The 19161-nt window shown below is 38.5% G+C and overlaps 1 protein-coding gene across 3 annotated transcripts in view; it reads left to right on the top strand.

The window, feature by feature from the left end:
* The window catches only part of ptpn11b (protein tyrosine phosphatase non-receptor type 11b), a 42751-nt gene that overhangs the window by 11634 nt on the left and 11956 nt on the right, over nt 1-19161 (top strand). Inside the window, exons 1-9 of one of the 3 annotated variants that reach the window (XM_017411412.3) lie at nt 110-132; nt 5274-5396; nt 13397-13591; nt 16497-16689; nt 16830-16949; nt 17105-17218; nt 18035-18131; nt 18343-18416; nt 18570-18725. In XM_017411412.3, the coding sequence (XP_017266901.1) occupies nt 125-132; nt 5274-5396; nt 13397-13591; nt 16497-16689; nt 16830-16949; nt 17105-17218; nt 18035-18131; nt 18343-18416; nt 18570-18725 (1080 nt within the window). In that variant the 5' untranslated portion in view covers nt 110-124. Of the gene's footprint in view, nt 1-109; nt 133-5273; nt 5397-13396; nt 13592-16496; nt 16690-16829; nt 16950-17104; nt 17219-18034; nt 18132-18342; nt 18417-18569; nt 18726-19161 lie in introns of those variants that run through there. The other 2 variants (XM_017411409.3, XM_017411410.3) reach the window with 2 other exon arrangements.

Consider the following 19161-nt stretch of genomic DNA (forward strand, 5'->3'; position numbering starts at 1 on the left):
CCTCCCCCTGCGTCTCCATATCTCCCTGGCTCCCTCCCACCCTGCCTTGTGTAACGGTGCCCAGTGCTGGATTACTAAGACCTGAGGTTGCTGAAGTAAGGGGCTGTGGCTGGCTTTGACCACAATGGTGAGGTAGGCACAAACAGTCCCATTCTGCCTGACTACTCTGTTTTTATTTTTTTTCTACGTTAACTCATTTTTTTCCTGTCAAGTTTTGCAGTAATTTGTTGGTAACTTAGCTGCAGTTTTGTTGTAGTTTTCTGGATTAATTGCACCAAATCTAGAGCTGAAATATAAAACATGAACACCTGGTTGTGCAGAAGTTGTGTGTGCATTAACGGTAATATTTCTTTTTGCTTGTCATTGGTGTGTGTGTGTTTTCAAAGTGCCTGTAGGGTTACAGAGAGGCTAGGAGTGCACTCTAGTTGTCAAGCAGCCTGTTGAGTTGTTTGTGTGCATTTTTGTGCCAAGATACTTCGAGGGAATGTGCTTCCTGCTTTCAGCTCTGTGTAAACCTGACGAGGTGAACATTTAACTGCTGCACAATATATCAAAAATGTGTCGTCATCGCAATGTCAGTGAGCACAGTATCAATACCACAAAAGACTGCTTAGTCTGCAGTAAATCATAGGCCATTATTTTTCAAATATCATGCATTCATGTTCTGGATGCTGATAATATATTTGACTGTCCCAGCTGACTCATTGGATTTGATGCACCTGGTTTGGATGATGTTGACAGAAAAGAAAATGAAGAGTGAGGAAAATATGGGATTTATCGCAACTGATATTGTCATAGAAATATTAAACATTTTCCCATTGTTCGGCCTTACAGTGCTCCACTGTTGGTGTCTGATTTGTGTCCGTCTCCATTGTTTTAATCATTTGACGAGTGACAGCAGATTTGTGATGGATTGGAAACGGATTACAAACATGAGAGCTTTTTATCCTTCTGTTTTTTTATTTTTTTCTGTATGAATCGGGATTAAAAACAATACACAAGTAATCTGTCCACCAGCTGACGACTTTGACCCGTCAGTGGCCCCTAACCTACATGCACCAGCCAATTTGATTAGTAAAGTCAGAAAGAAAACGTCAGAAGAGTAAAATGTTATCAAACAGAAAGAAACATAGCTGCTGACTCTAAAATGCTCAGCTTGTTTCTATAAAGGCCCTGCATATTCAGATTAGATTTTAAGTGATTTTCAGAAAGTGCCTCTACAACCAATTAACTTTTAGAGTCAGTCCAATTCAAGATTTCTGCCACAGCCAATCGACCTTAACCAACCCAGAAATGGCTAAAACTCGGTCAGTTTTATAGGTATTCATCTCAGATTTGATGTGGTAGCTGAGAGTCATCCTCAACACATACTCTGAGTGTCACATTTCGCAATAATCTGCTGCCTCAGCTTTTAGATTGAGAGGGAAAGCGATCGGTTTTGCCCCCCCGGTGAGAACAAGGGGGTCAGGTGCAGTCTGGGTCAAATGTCTCGGCTGGTGTGGTCCGTTTGAGTTAAGCTGCTCGGGTCTAGAGTTCTGCTTCAGTGTCGCTTTGTTCATTAAAGTCAGACAGGGGTTTTTATTTGTCATTTTATCAACAAAAAGTAGCATTTTTATTTGTTACAGGACAAGTCATGTAAGCAAACAGATGATTTTCTTTAAAGTTGTTCCATGTTTTTATACAACTTTTTAAAATGTATTATCACGACAGTCTGTCTTTCACCTTTCTGTTTTTTTTTTTTAAAAACTTGTTTCATTTATTTATTTTTATTTTGTCAAAGTCAAAAGGATGTTTTGTGATTGACGAGCACCGAGTCACTTTGCATTTCTGTGCCTAACGGAAAGTAGAGACAGTTGCTTCATCTCTAAAACCGAACGCAACGTTTACATTTTAGCAATTTCAAACTTTTGAGATTTGGTTCCAGTAAATGTCAATCTTGCTTTATCTGATATAAATGATTATTTTGACAAAATGACATTTAATAACACTTTGGGTCAGATAACGTTCTGAGATCCAGACCCTCACAGCAGCAGGCATTTTCTAAAGTATTTTGGTTTGTATTTACCACTTTGGGGTGACATGAGATCTGCTGAGCTGACACATGAGGCCTATTTTTGTCTTACTGTCATGGGTTTGTGTCATACAGAGTACAAAAACAGAAACGCCTAAATGCTCGCCCACTGTTGGAGCTTTTAGATACGATCATCTCAGCTTGAGCTTCATGAAGGCACTCTTGTGTCGCCTGCTGCCTTCTCTCTGCTGACTAAAATTAATCAATAATAGGCTTTTGTAATGTGCCACAGGGTGGTTATGAAAGGCTATGATTTAGGATGTGAAATGCTTAATTTCCATGACTCATTTGGTCTTTGTCATTACCAGAAAAAAGTGTAGTTTTCCAGTTATTGACAAATTTAATTCAAAAGTATTTTTTCTGCCCTTTAAAAGAAGACCACAGTAGAAAATAAACGGTATCTTTGTGTAATCTAAGAGTACGGGTTAGAGTAAGTTATCTTGCAATCTAACAGTAGTTTTCGCTTTCCAATTACTTAAAACTATAAATACAAATACAATTGTTGGGAAATTAAAAATGTTTTAATTTAGACTTGTAAATTGCACATATTTTGTGTTCAGTTCAAATAAAATGAGTGCAAGTTTGTCTTCTAAGTAATAATCTACAGCCTCAACGTTTACCATTTTGTTTGGGTTATAGAATAACCGTCTTGTGTTAAAACACAATAAAACGGATTCATTCTGCTTATTTTGTGTCATGAAAGCAACATTCCTTCCAAGGAGTTTGTTTTATTTTTATTGAAAGTTTGTAATCTTAAGGAGAAATAAATCAATAAATTCAGCTAACTACTGGAGTTGCATTTGTCAACATACACTATAAATTTGTTGGTTACAGCTTATTGAAACAAGGCTTCATTTCTCGTGAAAAAGTGATTGAGTTAAAAGTAATTGTTTGATGTGTAGTATAGCTGCAAACCTTTTAGTATATTATTGAGTAAACAAACAAACAAAAAAAGTGTAAAGAAATGATTTGTTGTTGTTTTTTTACAAAGGTATGCTAAATTAATATGAACAGATCTTTTGTAATCCCTGAAGAGATGATTAATCTTTGCATTATAGTCACATTTCAAAACGCAGTGTTTGACCTTAATTAGTACCACAGGTGCCTTCAAGCACCTGTGATTCAGCCTATTTAAAGGGAACAAACAGCCACTGAGTGGTTTGGTATCATTGTGTGTGCACCACACTGAACCTGGAGCAGAGAAAACAAAGGAGAGAGCTGTCTGAGGAGCTCAAAAGAAAAGATTCTACATATCCATGTTAAAGGTGAAGGCTACAACACCATCTCTAAACAGATTTGTGTCCCTCTGACCACACCTGCCAATATTATTAAACAGTATAAGGTTTATGGGACCTTAGCTAACTTCCCAGGGCGTGGCGTGAGAGGAAATGCAACCCCAGGCCGATCAAATGGATAGTGCCGATAGAAAAAGAGCCGAGGAAACAATCCAAAACCAATTCAGTTAAATGTCAAGGTAAAGGTACGTCACTTTCTGTTAACATCCGTCACATTTTCAGTCATAAGTGGCTGCATGGAAGAAGATCCAGGAGAGCTCCACTACTGACAGAAAAACAAAAAAAAGCCAGACAGCAATTCACCAAAATGCTTGTTGACAAGCCTTAAAGTTTCTGGGACTGATGAGACAAAACTGGAGCTTTTTGGCAGGTCACATCAGTGGTTTTTATTATTATTATTGTAGTGGAAGGGCACCAACAAATTTATCCACGTCTGTACAATCATTTCTGCACTGTGGTTTAAAATATAAAAAGTATAAAAATAAATAACGTTTAAGTTTGAAAACCCCACTGAGCATTTTTGCATGAAATAGATGTCTAACAACATTTAAATTGTCTGTTGATGTCTAAAATCAGACTACATTTGGTTTAAAAGTTGTTTTTGTAGATGTCTAAAGCTAGTTGTATTCATGATTGGCAAAGATGCTTAAATATGGCCGATGTATGAGTCAAACTTGAGATCTTTGGTTTTTAAGCGTGAGCTTGTAGGTCAAATGTGGCTCAGGGGCGTCCAATTGATGACCACTGATTTAGTCCATCTGTGTAGTACTTAAATAAGACCTTGATGAGTTTGTACATTAGAGTTGTAAAACCTGCAGTACATTATAGAAACATGTTCTGTCTGTCACTTGGAGTTTATTAGATTTCATTTGGCCTGTTGAGTTGTAGGACCACATTTTTGAAGACTTGTTTGGGAAAACTAACTTGTTTTGGTCATCACTGACTCACCAAAAAAAAAAAAAAAAAAACCTTTTTCACTTTTGCCATTGCAGTCACTTTTGTCAACACTCCTGGCATTGACGCACAAATGGGGCCCTGATGGCTAATGGTGCATTGGATTAGCCCGCAATGGAACACAGTAGTTAGGGGTTTTAACCCAATGATCCCTGCTTAAACATGAGCTCTAAATCCAAACAGTTGACGTACAGCCATTCACTGGGATGTAGATTGCTGCCTCTTCAAGAGTGATTTCCTGCCTCATGCATTAAACAGGAATTTTACTTAAGACCACAGCATGTTAACGTTAAGTGCCAGAGTGCACCTGTACTTGGTTTATGTCTAACTAATGGGTCAATCACCCCGGGAAGTGGATGTGATAAATATTTACCAACAGTGTTGAGCAGCAGAGGAAGTAAAGGCTTCTCAGATCAGTAAACTTAACTTGTATTTCCCTTTCAAACAGAACATGACATTCATCAAGGAAGAAAACAACAGATATGTTCATGATTCCTGATCCACAATTTTTTTTTATGTGTATGGTGAATATATCACCCAGTCAACTCAGTTCAGATGGCCACCACAGCTAATGGACATTAACCAACACACAAATATCTATAACTCGGCTATTTTTACAGCTTTTGAGCTAAAGTTTGATGTGGCTGAAAGGCATTCACGACCTTCACTCTGAGCTTGATATCTTGTGAATTAAATGAGATTGCACATCACATTACTTTTGAGATTTGACCAAAATGGCTTTAACTATCATTTCTCAACATAAAATGATCTTAGCCTAAACATTTGGCTTTAAAGGGGATATTAACTCCTTAAAGAAATGCTACTTTCATTTGGCTATTCATTGATTTATTGTTGTGGTCAAAGTGACATTTCTGTCTAAAATACACTTTAAATTGATTTTCAGTTGCTTTGTCTTTTTTTTAACTGTTTATTTGTTGTTTACAAATTTTTAGGTGGTTCCACCCCAACATCACCGGAACTGAGGCAGAGCAGGTCCTGTTGACCCGGGGAGTTCACGGCAGTTTCTTGGCCCGACCGAGCAAGAGCAATCCTGGGGATTTTACCCTCTCCGTCAGGTAACCTCACCCAGTGGTTACTACTACTTTTTTTTTTGTTGTTGTTTGTTGCCTCTAGTCCTACTAGCTCAAACTGTTGCTGGTAGTGTGTTAGAATCAAAATTTCCCTGTTTTTAGAGAATCTGCAAATAAACTCTTCTTAAAGCAGTTATCCAACAATGGATCTGAGCTGTTTTCAGTCTGAATAAAGACAAACTGAGCTGATGGAACAATCAGGCACAAGAAAGACCCCCGTTTCTTTGAAAATCTTTCTGTGGGTCAGCAGTGGCGTAATATTTTTGTCTGTGGGCGAATAGATGGCATTTACACAGAAGTTGTTTTGTTGAGTGTTTCTAGGAAATGTATTAGATAACACGTATTTGGAATGTGTGATCTGGTAACTTAAAAATAGGAAAAAAAGGTTGCACTTAGTGAAACAAACACAGTTGAATGTAAAACAGTCTTTGTCACTTCTCCCTTGTTTCTACAAGTTTCCCATGATGATTTTTGATAATTATGTGTGAAATCTCTGGTAAGTCAGTCTTAGCACTGCATGCTGTGTTGATTACAGAGAGCAGGAAACAAACTGAGATAGAAAAAGAGACGGTTTGAAGAGCTTCCTTGGCAACGGAAGCTTTTAAGAGATACATCAGTCGGCCAAGCAGGTGGAAGAAAGCCCAGATGTATTTGTTTCTCTGTGAGTGTAGCTGACACGGTGACACAGGCTGGGGGAGGCTGGGTGTGAGGGAAGAAATGAAGCAAGAGAGGAAAGAAATCAGAGTATTTAGACAGGCAGGAGGTTTTAAATGATCTCCGAGAGGTTTTGACCTTCACCACCTGTGGTTTGTTAGTTTGTGGTGTGGCTGTTGGGGTGAGTTGTAGTCTCAGCTTGTGGTCTTGACAGAGAGACTGACACATTGAGGTCAGTGGTCAAAGCACAGAACGTAGATCACTGTGAGGTAAAAATCGATAAATTATAGTTTATCTCAGAGTTTTTGGAACAACAATAAAAAAAAGTTTTACTAATGGAAATCTTAGACCTTGCTCACACTAACGCAAACATTTTGCAAAGCAGACTTTTTCACTTGCAAACAGATTTATTGAATTTGCATACTTGACAGATATTTTGAGAAGCAAAGACGTAGCAGCCCATTATTTGTATGTGAGCTGGAAACCACTGCAGAGGAACCGTTTTTACAGTTTTTCCTTTGCCCTGACTTTGTCACCAATAAACTAAACTTGTGTGCTGAAAAGGTTAATTATTGAAAGGAAGTGGTAAACGGTGTCTAAAGAAAACCCAAACCGTATCTGTTTAGGGGGAATTTTAGCGTTGCTTGGAATAGTTTCTTTCTGCGTTTTGATGTTTTCTTTTTTTTTAACACCTGCCGCCAAAAGGCGAAGGTAGACCGTTGTGTTTTTCCTCGTGTCTGTCTGTGCGTACGCTCAACTAATTTTAATGAACTTTGCAGAAAAGAATCATTGCTTGTACATCTATAACTGATTAACGTCTCAAGTCAACCTGATTCAGCCAATTTGAACCTAAAAAAAACCGAAATAATGGCTGAAACTCAGTTACTTTTACAGATATTGAGCTAAAGGTCGATGTGGTAGTAGCTGAGAGTTATTCACGAGCCTGAAATCTTGCATGAGATTGTGCATTACGCTATTTTTGTGGTTTGACCCAAACAGTTACAACTCCATTTTATCACAAGTTAATGTTAGTCTAAGTCTCTGACATGGAAGGTGATGGGCGTATGGAACACTAGGCCTTTTAATTTTCTTTCTTTTCTTTTTGTTGGAATTACTGGTTCTCATCTGAATGGATTTTTTTCTTTTGTCAGAGGAAAAATATCTGCAATAAATTGCATATTATCAGTGAAGTGCATGCAGTAGCCAAAGTTTATCTTCTACCTCATATTGGCTAACCTTGGTAAACTAATCAGCTTCAGTAATCATACATTGCTAATCTAATTTTACCTCCTAGTTGGTGATTTAATAATATTAATAATATTATCTCTTTAAATGCAAAATTGTGGCTGCTTTTTCTAAAGGCTGACTCAACAGTCACTGTAAATGTTCAGATAGTAATGGGTGCTAAGGAAGACTTTCTCTTTTTTTTTTCTTCTCACTTCTCTCTGTGCATCTCTTATCTCCAACTCCCTCCCTCCTCCTCCTCCTCCGGTTCATGAGGTTGACTGAGGAAGGATGGGTCAGACAAAGCTAATGCTCTGAAGTCTGAAATGCTAATGAGCGCTTTTTGATGGTTCGAATATGTAATCAATTCAGATTTTTATAAAACTCAGAGGAGAAAAAAGTTGGAAGCAGAAAAAGTTTGGCTGTGATTTAAGTACAAGTTCTGCTCTGTTCTGTAAGGAGAGCAGTCCGGGCAAGTTTCAGCCATCATTTTTCATGCTCTTTATACACTTCAAAGACCCCAAGGAGGAATTTAAGGGCAATCTTAAAAGAGAATTTTGCAGAGCAAATTACCACAGAGTGAATTGATTTGCTCCCAGCCTGAATGTTATATAATGCTAGCCTGGGTTTATGCTGATGTTTCCACTGAGGTCAGGTTATTTTTAGCTTTCCATAGAAGAGTAAAAGAGTACCATCATTACTATTATTGAGGGTGTCTATCTTCAAATGCTGCCTGCAGTTCTTGGCTAAATATTTAAAATAAATCCACTTGAGATTAAAATGGATTTTCTTTCCAGAATGTCATATCAGCTGTGATCGACGTTTGTAAGAGGTTCTGATTTCTGATCTTGGCTGTGGATCAAACACTGCCGATCACTTTCAGGTTACTGTGGTGACGGAGTGGAGCTGGACTTTTGGATCTCTACAGCAACAGATCCAAAGCTTGCTAAGCTTCTTGTCACTTTGAAGTTATTCTTTGAGTCCATAACGTTCTGATACCTTTATTCCTTCTATAGATTTGTGAAAGGATTTGACTTAGTCATTTTGTGGAGAACTGTTCAAATGTTCTCCAGAAGTATTTGCCACATTTTCCAACTCCAAAAAAGTCTCCAACACCATAATTTTGGTAAGGTCCAGTTTGATCTTTCAGAATACAGCAGTAATCGGGAATGATTTTTGACTGAGGTGTTTTCCTCACATATTGAGGGCAAAAAACAAGTAATGAAATTAGCATCCATAAAAATATTTCCCACATAGTCTCACAAGTATATGTTTTTGTTTCTTTTTTTGTAAAGGGAGTTCTTATTGAAATCAAGTCATGAGAAAGAGTTGCTTGGAATGGCCTCTGTAGGCAGATATCAAAAGTACAAACTATGGAACATTACAAATGATATAATAAAAAGTTACAACCTGCAAACATCCCTGCCTACAATTAACTAATAAAGTTCAGCTCAGGAAGAAACAAATAACAGCAACTTTTAAAACTTCCTGTAAGCTGAATCTATTGCTCAGCCGGTCAGTTTCCTCTTTATCTTTACTTATTAAATTCACTTCCTCCTCCATCTCAGAGACAAGCCATGACTCTGTGTTCTATTGTTCAGGTTGTTTTACTGGTGATAGGGACAAAGTATCTAAACAAGTCATTGTGCTCATGCTTGCCTTGCCACAGTGTTTAATAAGTGCATGTTTTGTTTTTCTGTTTTAGCTGTGCAGACACAATTGTTGCCCTCTGTGGTCCTTGACATTTCCATAAAAGAATATTTAAACTGAGGTAGCACTGTTTAGCCAAAGTAGAGCTCAAGTCCAAGTAAGAAATGTACTCTTGAAAATGATCAGACCTCCACATGCAGGCAGGGTGATCCAAGTGTGTCAGTTATGCTGGGAGTGTTGTATTTCTGCATCAGATGACTCCTTAGAAATGGATATCAGTCAAACTGAAATGATATGTTTTTGTGTTGGGAGGTGTTTTTGTTTTTTTCCTGACAGTCAGAAATCAGACTTTCTTATGACTCGAACAATAATCCTGCACAGAATAAATCCAGATCTAAAGTTTTTCTAAATACTTCCTTTTAGGCACCATTCTGGTGTCGGTGAGCAGAATTTCAGTCACTTGGAACAGGACGGCGTCTTAGGTTGTCAAGTTGAGTTTATTGCTTTGCTTCTCTAACCTTGGCTGTCATGAAAAGTTAAACATTTAAGTGTCAGAACTGGTGCCAGTTGTTTAAATCACAAGCTGATCTCGTGTCTGTTCTTGTGACTCATTGTTATAATCTAAAGCATCAGGCCTGCCCACTGCCCATCATTAACACATTCTGTATGTGTGAATCCTGCCTTGCATCGCTGCTGGGTTCGGCTGCTTCTTGCTTGTATCTCTTGTATTAGTTACCATCAGATTATGTTGAAGCTGGCTGACTTGGCAGACAGGACCCTAATGGACTCCTCTGAACCTTAATGGCTTGAAAAAGACATAAGTGGAATGCAGTAAAAACCAAAGTGGAAAGACAGAAAGACGTGGCAGAGAAGGATAATGGGAGAATTAGGACGTGTATCTCCCTGCTATGGGTACTGTGTAACTACTGGAGGAGAAGAAAGACAAGGAAATGACCTTTGTGCAAAGTTGATGCCTGCAGAAAATTACAGTTGTCGCTGTTAACAGTTCTGAAATGTCCAGACAAAGTGAAACAATTCCAAAAGTGGCAACACACTGAAACCCGCCTCTTAGTGTTCCCTTATCTGTCTTCAGTCATCCTCCTTGTCCAGGTTATTGGAACTTTATTTAATTAATTTGATTTGCAATTAAAGTACGTAAAGGTTGAGCTGTTTGTCTCTTGATTTTAAAAAAGTATTTTTAATTGACCATCAGTAGTAAAAAAAAAGAACTATTCCACATTCTTCTTTATTAATCAATCAAAAGTTATTGTGAGCAGAATTTTAAAAATGAAGTCCAGACATGCTACTTTGGATGGAAAAATATTCTGAAATGTACTGTATATGATCTTGGTGGATATCTTAACATGGCAGAACTTTGTTCAGAAGGAAAAACAAAAAAGGAAATCTTTTACAAGTTTTTTCTTTAGCTGTATTTTCCCAACTCTAAAATGTGCAAGTGTCTGAGCACTCAGATGTTGTTAATGATAAGAGGAAGTGATAAACATGCTTGGGAAGTCTTTAATTCAATTTACTTTTCAATCAGACTGTCATGTGTAAGCAGCTGTACTGTAATTGTTTATTCTCATCCAGTAAACATCCTGCATTGATTACATTACTGCCTTTGAAGAATGACTTCAGTCTCAGAAATAAGATTAAATGGCACCTAAATATTGAGAACGGCTGCCATATTTAGATAAACTATTGGGCAGAAAAATCTTCCACAGGTTTTATTAAGTTTTACCATGTTGGATGTTTTGTAAAGCGTCCACTATGGGATGGCTAATGAAGCGTGCTGCAGACGGTGTGCTCGGAGAACATTTCCACCTGTGTTGTTGTGAATTTCGGTCAATGCCACAGCGGTGCAACATAAGCAGCAGATTTAATATCTGAAGGACAGCGAGTTCAAGTAGGATCAGATGTCTTTTATCTGTAACATGAGCAGCACAGTGGTTCAGGTTCAGTGTGGGAGGATATTAAAATGTAACTTTTACTTCAGCATCCTTTGAAAAGCTGCACACAGCTGTTGTGTTTACTGTTCCTGGTTCACGTAGGATCCAGTTTGTTTGGAAGTTTTCACAAAGGGAGCGATGAGTGCATATCTGGATGGGAGCTGAGGTCAAGTGTGCCGTTCATTTGTGACGTTAAAATCATTTTATTTTGGGTTCCTCGTGCAGTGACTCAATACGTCTAGTTGGAGGGAATTTCATGCACAAAAACATGCCAGTTACTCTAGCTGGAAGTCTTTTTTTTTTTTTCGAGTCTCAGTTACTCTTCCTAACATGTTCCTGCATTGCTCCTCAGTTACTCTGAAACATGCAGGAGGAGGTTGTTGTACAGCTCCAGCTCCTAAGCGAGCCTCAGCTCTGAGGAAAATGTAAAGCTTTTAGCTGCAACCCGCCTCTCCACCTCCTCCTCCTCCTCATCTGTAAATGTAAGGCAGGGCTTTCATCTGACAGCATGACGGATACATCCTGCGTTCAAGTCTGCAGCAGGAAAAACTACTTCCTGAATATCGTTTTAGTCTCCCAGCAACCAGCGCCGAGCCCCCGTGATCAGCACCTTACGTAGACTGTGAGCGTGCACATCACTTTCCACATAATCAAACCCCTACAGTAAAGCTTTCTTTTTTATATACATTAGGTTGTATGTTTTTGAATGTCAGTTGGCTGTGGCAGCCATCTTGAGTTGCTTTGATTCCAAAAGCAAATAAGTTGTTGTCGTACGTCCAGTGATCATTTTCTGTAAGTTTTGTTGAAATTCGTCCAGTGGTTGATGAGATAATTTGCTAACAGACAGGTGTATTATCACTTGCACACAAAGACATGAGCAAAAACATTATCACCCTTCAGCGGCAGGCAATAAAAAAAAAATTAAGATCATTTAATTTAAAAAAAAGCTGCTTACCTTTTTCAACAAATACAGGTGTAAATGTTAAGTTAATCTCTGAGTGATTCAGAACTAAACAGCAGTGATTCTGTTCTGGTCGTCCTGAATCTCAAATTGCAGTAAATCCATGAAGGTTATGAGCAGGAGAGAGGATCAAAATGTAATGGGATGTGTTTGCCTCATTCCTCAGTTAATGGTGTTAAACTCTATCAGGAAAAAAAAAGGCTTTTGCCTGAGTTTAGGAAGGACCCCTAACAGGGCCTTAGACCTGTGGCACCGGTCCAGCAGCCTCTAATCGAGCCATAAAGCAATTACCAGGAAATACAGATGGAGACAAATGGAGGGTGAGGGATAGATGGAGTATGGGACAAATAAATATAGAGGAGAGGATTTATGGCGTGCTGAGTGGGAAGAAGGAAAGGAAGACAAAGGGAATGTGAAATTCATTACGACAACAAGGAAATTGATGGAGGGAAACACAATTTGTGCCATTTGATATCAGCATTAGCTGATAATCAGTCAGCGAGAGAGCTGACTGTATTTCAGCCTGCAGATCAGATGGTCTTGACCGCCTCAGTCCCCTCTCCTCCCTGAATCTGGTTCATGAGGGTTTCTGTGTGTCGTCACCCCTTAATGTCTTTACAGCTGGCTTTTTAAATGATGAAATATGGCAGCGAACAGAAAAGTAAACCTACATTTGGGCTTTTTCAGATAAGTGCTTATGGATCAGAAGTGAGTGTGTGTGTGTGGTTGTATGTGGAGGTGTGTGTACCTATTCAAACCGGTCCGAACACTCTGAATATGCAAAGCGGAACCCAAAGTTTTCTGGTTTTATCAGTCTTTCACTCGCTGCTGCTTTGCTCTTCTCTTCTGATGCTCAGCAATCACAGGACAGCCTTTATGCAAATACAGATCTGTAAACTACAGAATGTGAAAAGCAGAATGATCCTGTGTTCAGAAGATTTAAGATGTTTAGACAAGCAAAATTGAAGAGATATATTTTTGCATCTTTTTTTTTTTCCTTGCATCTTTCTTTTCTTAGATAGGTTGTTGTTCATTTAAATTTTACCAACTGTAATTTATAAAGCTTTCTGTACTTATTTACACCAAATAGGCTCAAATTTGCAAAAAACATCAATTATTACAATGTTATTGTGTTAAAAAGACCCTAGTCAATTTTTGTGAGTAACTAACAGATAAATAAATTTAAAAAAAAGAATAATTAATGTCACTTAAAATGCATGTGACTGTGGATTGTTGGAGGGGAATAAAGCACATACTCATAAAATCGGAGCAGATGGCTCGATAAGTTGGACATGTTTATAGTGTATAGGCGTTAATGCTCAGTGTGTGTGGGCGAAGTCTTGATTTTCTTTGTGTGAGCAGATACTGTATGGGCATGTGTGTGGGTGGCTGTTTGTGTGTGTTCAGTGCTTTGATTTCCGCAGGGTAACAGTAAAAAGAAGGAACAATTTAACAAAAAAATGCTTCCTCTCAGCAAACCTATTGCTGCTTACATGTTAAGAAAAGCATATTATATAATCTGAATTTTTCTCCTTTTGTCCACTCAGGCGTAACAATGAGGTGACCCACATTAAGATCCAGAACTCTGGAGACTACTATGACCTGTATGGAGGTGAGAAGTTCGCCACGCTAGCCGAGCTGGTGCAGTATTACACCGAACAACAGGATCTGCTGCGTGAGAGGAACGGCCATGTCATTGAGCTCAAGTATCCGCTCAACTGCAAAGATCCAACCTCTGAGAGGTAAAATTAAACCTGCACGCTCACACCTTCAAAAAAAAGGCTTTATATTTGCATGAAGCAGATGTGCTGCAGCGTGTGGATAAAATCAGGGACAAATGCACATGCAAATTCAGTTGATATATTCCTGATTATGTTTTACTGAATCTCATAACTGTGTGAGAGTTCATTCCTGATCCCAGTCAGATAAAGCCCTGTAGGAAGCGGCTAAACCACCAGATAACCTCAACAACAGTTGGTTCTTCTCTGCTGGTTTAATTTTTATTTTCAGAGCTTTTTATTTGAGTCATTCTTGTCTGATTTTGAAGCATGAAATTTGTTTGCACCACCTGCATGTTCATATCCCGTCACAGTGATGTTTGTCTATCATAATTAAACTCTAAAAAGATTGAAATTAATAAAAAGGTCCAATTTTACTGCTATTTAGTAGGGCAGAGGATCTTGTACTGGAACAATAAAAAGATGTTACCAAGACAGTCCAGCACATGATAGCAGGGTGTTAGAAGCAGACAGGAACCGAGCGACTGCAATAGTGTACAAGAGCATCTGTTGCTATATGAGAAACCTGCAAGAACAGGGTCAAGATCCTGTAGGACTCGAGATCCAGACTGATGAGTAACCAAGCAGAGGATGAGGTGGTTGACAAGCTACAGCAAAAGGCAGTAATGGTACAAACACGAGAAACTCAAGAAAGACTACGGACTGAAAGACGATGTAGAGAAGATGTCAAAGGTTTAGGCTGCAGGGATGCTGGTGGTGATCAGAACACTGGAGACTGTGACCCCCAGGCCTCCAGAGCAGGAGAGGGGCTCCAGCAGATTCCAGGAACAACACTGAAGATCTTTGTCCAGAAGAGCGAGGAAGACTCCTCCAGTTCTTTGTACATCTATAACCAGAGCTTGAAAAACAGCCGCCCACATAGGATGTTAATTAGGAAGTTGAGGTGTGTTACAAGCAGAGTCAGCATTCACACCTCTGGGTTTTCCATTTAGAGCTTCCTCGTACTTTTCTGCAGTCAAACTACTTCTGCATTCTTTGTGCTATTTAAACTGTTCAAATATTAAAACATTCAGCTAGATTGGGAATTGTACCTTTTGTACTTTTCAAATTATTATTGTTATTTACAAAAGATTTCCAAAGAAAGTCCTTTAAGACATATCTCTCTTTCAAATCTACTTGTCTTCTTACGCTCCATTTAGCTGTTAGCTACCATTATGCTAAGTTGAGCTGTTAGCTACGGTTTTAATTATAGGTTCTGGCTACCGTTTTGTAATTTTAGCTTTTAGCTAGTTTTATTATTTTTTTAATTCTTTGGATTTTAGCTGCTGTTTTGCTCATTTTAGCTCTGTTCTGCTTGTTTTAACTAAATTCCGTTTCACAAAATGCAAATATCTCTAGTAAATATCTTTTTTTACCCATCTACTAATCACGCCTAATGGCATCAGTAAATTGGAACTTTCAGCAGAAAGAAACTTTGTTAAATGCCTTTTTAAAATGTTTTCTTCCCAGCTCACTTCAGAAAAAGTGATGTTTCTCATCCTGGTTTTAGGTCCTACACAATGTTTACATTTTACTTGATTACTCAGCAGGTTATTGATAATCCCAGGTCGTTTTCACAGGCGATTTATCCACACTGAAAATATGCTGGAGATGGTTGTCTGCTGTTGAAACATGAACTGAGAATAAACTAAAACCACAAATCTGAGGACCTAAGGACTAAATCAGGTTGTGAAGCTGCCGTCACAGTGCAGTTCCACTAAGAGCTGACAGTTTACCAGTAGTCCTAAATTACCAGCCAATATAATCACTTCTAGTAACATGTTCAGTGGACCGGGAGTAGGCAAGAATTCCCTATTAGCTCATTAGTTATGTATCTGTGCACCTACATGTTTACAGATAGAAAATGAAGAGATTCTTCTGTACAAACTCCTACTCATGTAATCCAGATGCAGCTCACATCTACAAGCATAAATAGTGGCGTATTCCCAAATGCGTGTTTGGACAAAGTGGTTGATGGGGTTGTTTTTGTTTGTGCTCAGCAGATAAACACAACAACATCCTGGTAATAGTATAAATAGGCTGCATCTGCCCACCATATTGCACCTATCCACCCCCTTTTAAATGGGAGTCCAGGGTATTGATGTAATGAAGCCTGTGATACATGCCTGGACTCACAAAAAAGGCTTTATGGAAAGTAACATGTTTGTACTTTTATCATAATCTTCAAAACAAGTAATCTTTTCTGAGAAGATTATGTAAACTCTGCGTTTCTACACATCTGTGCTCTGCCGAGCGCATGACTTTGTTTCTATTTGGGTCTAAAGAACAACCCCTGATCTTTGGTTTTGGTTAATGTGGTTTTTCCATTCTGCGTGCATCTCTTCTTAACGCTTCCTTTGTGTTCTTGCTCATTACACAGGAAACACTGTGCACACGTGCACATATTTCATCTTAAAATCAGTAAAAGTATGAGGCTGCAGCAATATAGGAGACACTTATCATCCTTGAGTGGGAGCCTACACTCACAATGCACATATAGATTTGAATGATGTTAAACCACAAAATTACAGGAAACATTTCTAGTCCTCCCCCTCAGCTGGAAAAGTTTTTCTCTTCTTACCTGTTTAGTTAATTTTTCTACCTTGCAGCAGCATCCTGTCTGAGATGGAAATTCTTAGATACTCGTAGTTGGAGAGGCAGCTGCTGAGCATAGTCAGCCTGAAATTAAAGAAGTGACTTATTTAACTTAACGATGGCCGGCTGGTCACATTATGACCTCAGTGAAATGTTTAGACTTTGACACTCATTATTTTTAATTACAATTTATATTAAAACTTTAACTAAATGCACATCACCCGCACACACACACACACACACACACTAAAACAGAACCAACTATCATCTCCAGGTGGTACCACGGGCATCTCTCTGGAAAAGATGCAGAAAAACTCCTGACAGAAAAGGGCAAAGCTGGCAGCTTTCTAGTACGGGAGAGCCAGAGTCAACCAGGAGACTTCGTCCTCTCCGTTCTCACAAATGAAGAGAAACATGACAACGTGGACCGCAAGACCAAGGTCACCCACGTAATGATTCGCTGTCAGGTGAAAGAACTCGCTGCAGGACATTTAAAACCTAGTTTTTCAATAATTTCATCACTCAAACTGTCTTACATGATTCATTCTTCCACTGAAGGACCTTGTCAGATCAGTTGTTGCTGTAATTTAACCATGTTTGTCTTCAGAAGGATGGCAAGTATGACGTGGGCGGTGGTGAGCGGTTCGACACCCTGGCTGACCTCGTAGACCACTACAAGAAGAACCCCATGGTGGAGAAAAGTGGCATCGTAGTGCACCTCAAACAGGTCTGGAAGAAAGATTGAAGCAGTAAAACAAAACTATATAGATTATAGTTAAATGTTATCAATAAGCTAGTTTAAACTTTACGCTTGTGCTTTTTAAAAAAGGAATAGCACGTGAAGCTCTGACTTTAAGTTTTCTTTTTTTGTGTGTGTGACAGCCTTTTAACGCCACGAGGATAAATGCTGCCAACATTGAGAACCGGGTACGAGAACTCAACAAAGTAGCAGACAACTCTGAGAAGCCCAAACAAGGATTCTGGGAAGAGTTCGAGGTTTGTTCTTTTTAAAATCGATCAATTACAAAAACCGGAAAGCTTTTATGGTAGATAGTGCTGTCATTTAACCATTTTACTCAATGAGGTAAAGTTACAGGTCAAGTTCACCAAACGAGAAACTAAAGCGTGTCTGGAAAACTAACTTGTCAGTGTGAAATTATCTTTGTTGTTCATTTTGCACGTAAACTAGTGAATAATAATCTGGTATAGTCTGGCACAAAACCAGGTTTTTGCAGTGCAGATTAGTGTGATTTTATTCAATCACCCGTCACAAGTAAAATTTTTCTAAGGTGATCTTTTTTAAATGAATTTAGATTACTGGTTGTAAGATTGGTGGAATTGAATAATGGACGCTACACATAATGAAAACTAATTGGCTGTAACAGATTTCACCAACACAGAGTGAGATTTTATCAGAGTCAATGAGAAACATTGCAAGAATATTAACTAGTTTCTTTAGGTTTGTAGTTTTTTGTGTTACAGTAAAGGATCTGTATATTAAAGCTGTGTTTACTTGACATAATCTGCATCTAAAATAAAACTACTTAACAAGTGTTGCTAAAAACTAGTTTTTAGTTTAGTGAAACACTTCATCATCATATAACCTGTACTCTGAGTTATGCAGCTTTCCTCTTATTGCACTCCAGGGTGACCTCTGCTGTAATAACAGCCCATTACATCATTTCAGAGCAAATGTTCTTCAAAGTATTTCATAAAATGTAGTTGGAATTGAGCTTATTCAGTCTTTAATGATAACATTAATAAAAACGATTTTTTTTTTTCCCTCTTTTTTTTTGTTTTGTCAAATATTAGGTACTTCAACAACAGGAGTGTAAACTGTTGTATCCCAGGAAAGAAGGCCAGAAGCCAGAAAACAAGAGTAAAAACAGATACAAGAATATCCTCCCCTGTGAGTCACGCAGCGACCTGACATTTCCTGTCTCTCCAACTTCCTGTGGAAAGAATGACACAAACAGAAAAGAGACAACGTAGAAGCCTGAGCGCAGCATAAAGATTGTGCTTTGATAGCCTGCAGCCTATCAAACAGTGTTAAACTCCTGTGATCACTGGAAGCTGTGTGCTTTAGTTGTGCATTCATATGTTTAACTTCATGTTTACAGTTGACACGACGCGAGTTATAATCAAAGATCCAGAAGTTCCTGGTACAGATTACATCAACGCCAACTATATTAGAGTGAGTCTGTTTCTTGAATAAGACACAACTAGAACCAAAATACCTTGTAATTAAACTCCAGATATTAATCGATGTTAAAACAATAGTCTGTATTATAAAATTCTCATCTTCATGTCAAAATACATGATTGTTGATGATGTTGCAACAATACAGAATATGAACGAAGACGGGCGCCATGTAGAGGAGAGCAAAGTCTTCATCGCCACCCAGGGATGTCTGCAGAACACGGTGACAGACTTTTGGAAGATGGTGTATCAGGAGAATGCACACGTCATCGTCATGACCACAAAGGAGATGGAGCGAGGAAGGGTGAGGGGTTTGCATTAAAGGTGCATTTTGCACAAGTTTTTTTGTAGTTGAACGGGCGCTGGTGCATTTATTTAGTAACCCTGATTTACTAAAGCTTCTTTCAGCACGATTGACTTGAGAAGTGCCTGATGACTGCAGGACAGTTTCAGCTTGCTGGTGTTGGGGACAAATAACTAATATTAACAATAATAATACAAATAGTTGGTGGTAAACAGTGTTAGCAGTGAGCAAAGAAGCAGTATACAGGGTATACTGGCAGGCAGTCTTGAAATGTATGAAAAAGTATGAAATTAGTTTTTAGTATTTTTAAGGTCTGGATAAACTAAATTCAGTTCAGTTTCAATTTAGTTTATTTCCATATCGCCAAGTCACAAAACACAAGACACAAAAAGATTCACAGACATTATAAAAAGCCAATTAGTCAAAGTTATCTGTT

The sequence above is a fragment of the Kryptolebias marmoratus genome, linkage group LG8, assembly GCF_001649575.2.
Source record: "Kryptolebias marmoratus isolate JLee-2015 linkage group LG8, ASM164957v2, whole genome shotgun sequence".
Classification (NCBI taxonomy): domain Eukaryota; kingdom Metazoa; phylum Chordata; class Actinopteri; order Cyprinodontiformes; family Rivulidae; genus Kryptolebias; species Kryptolebias marmoratus.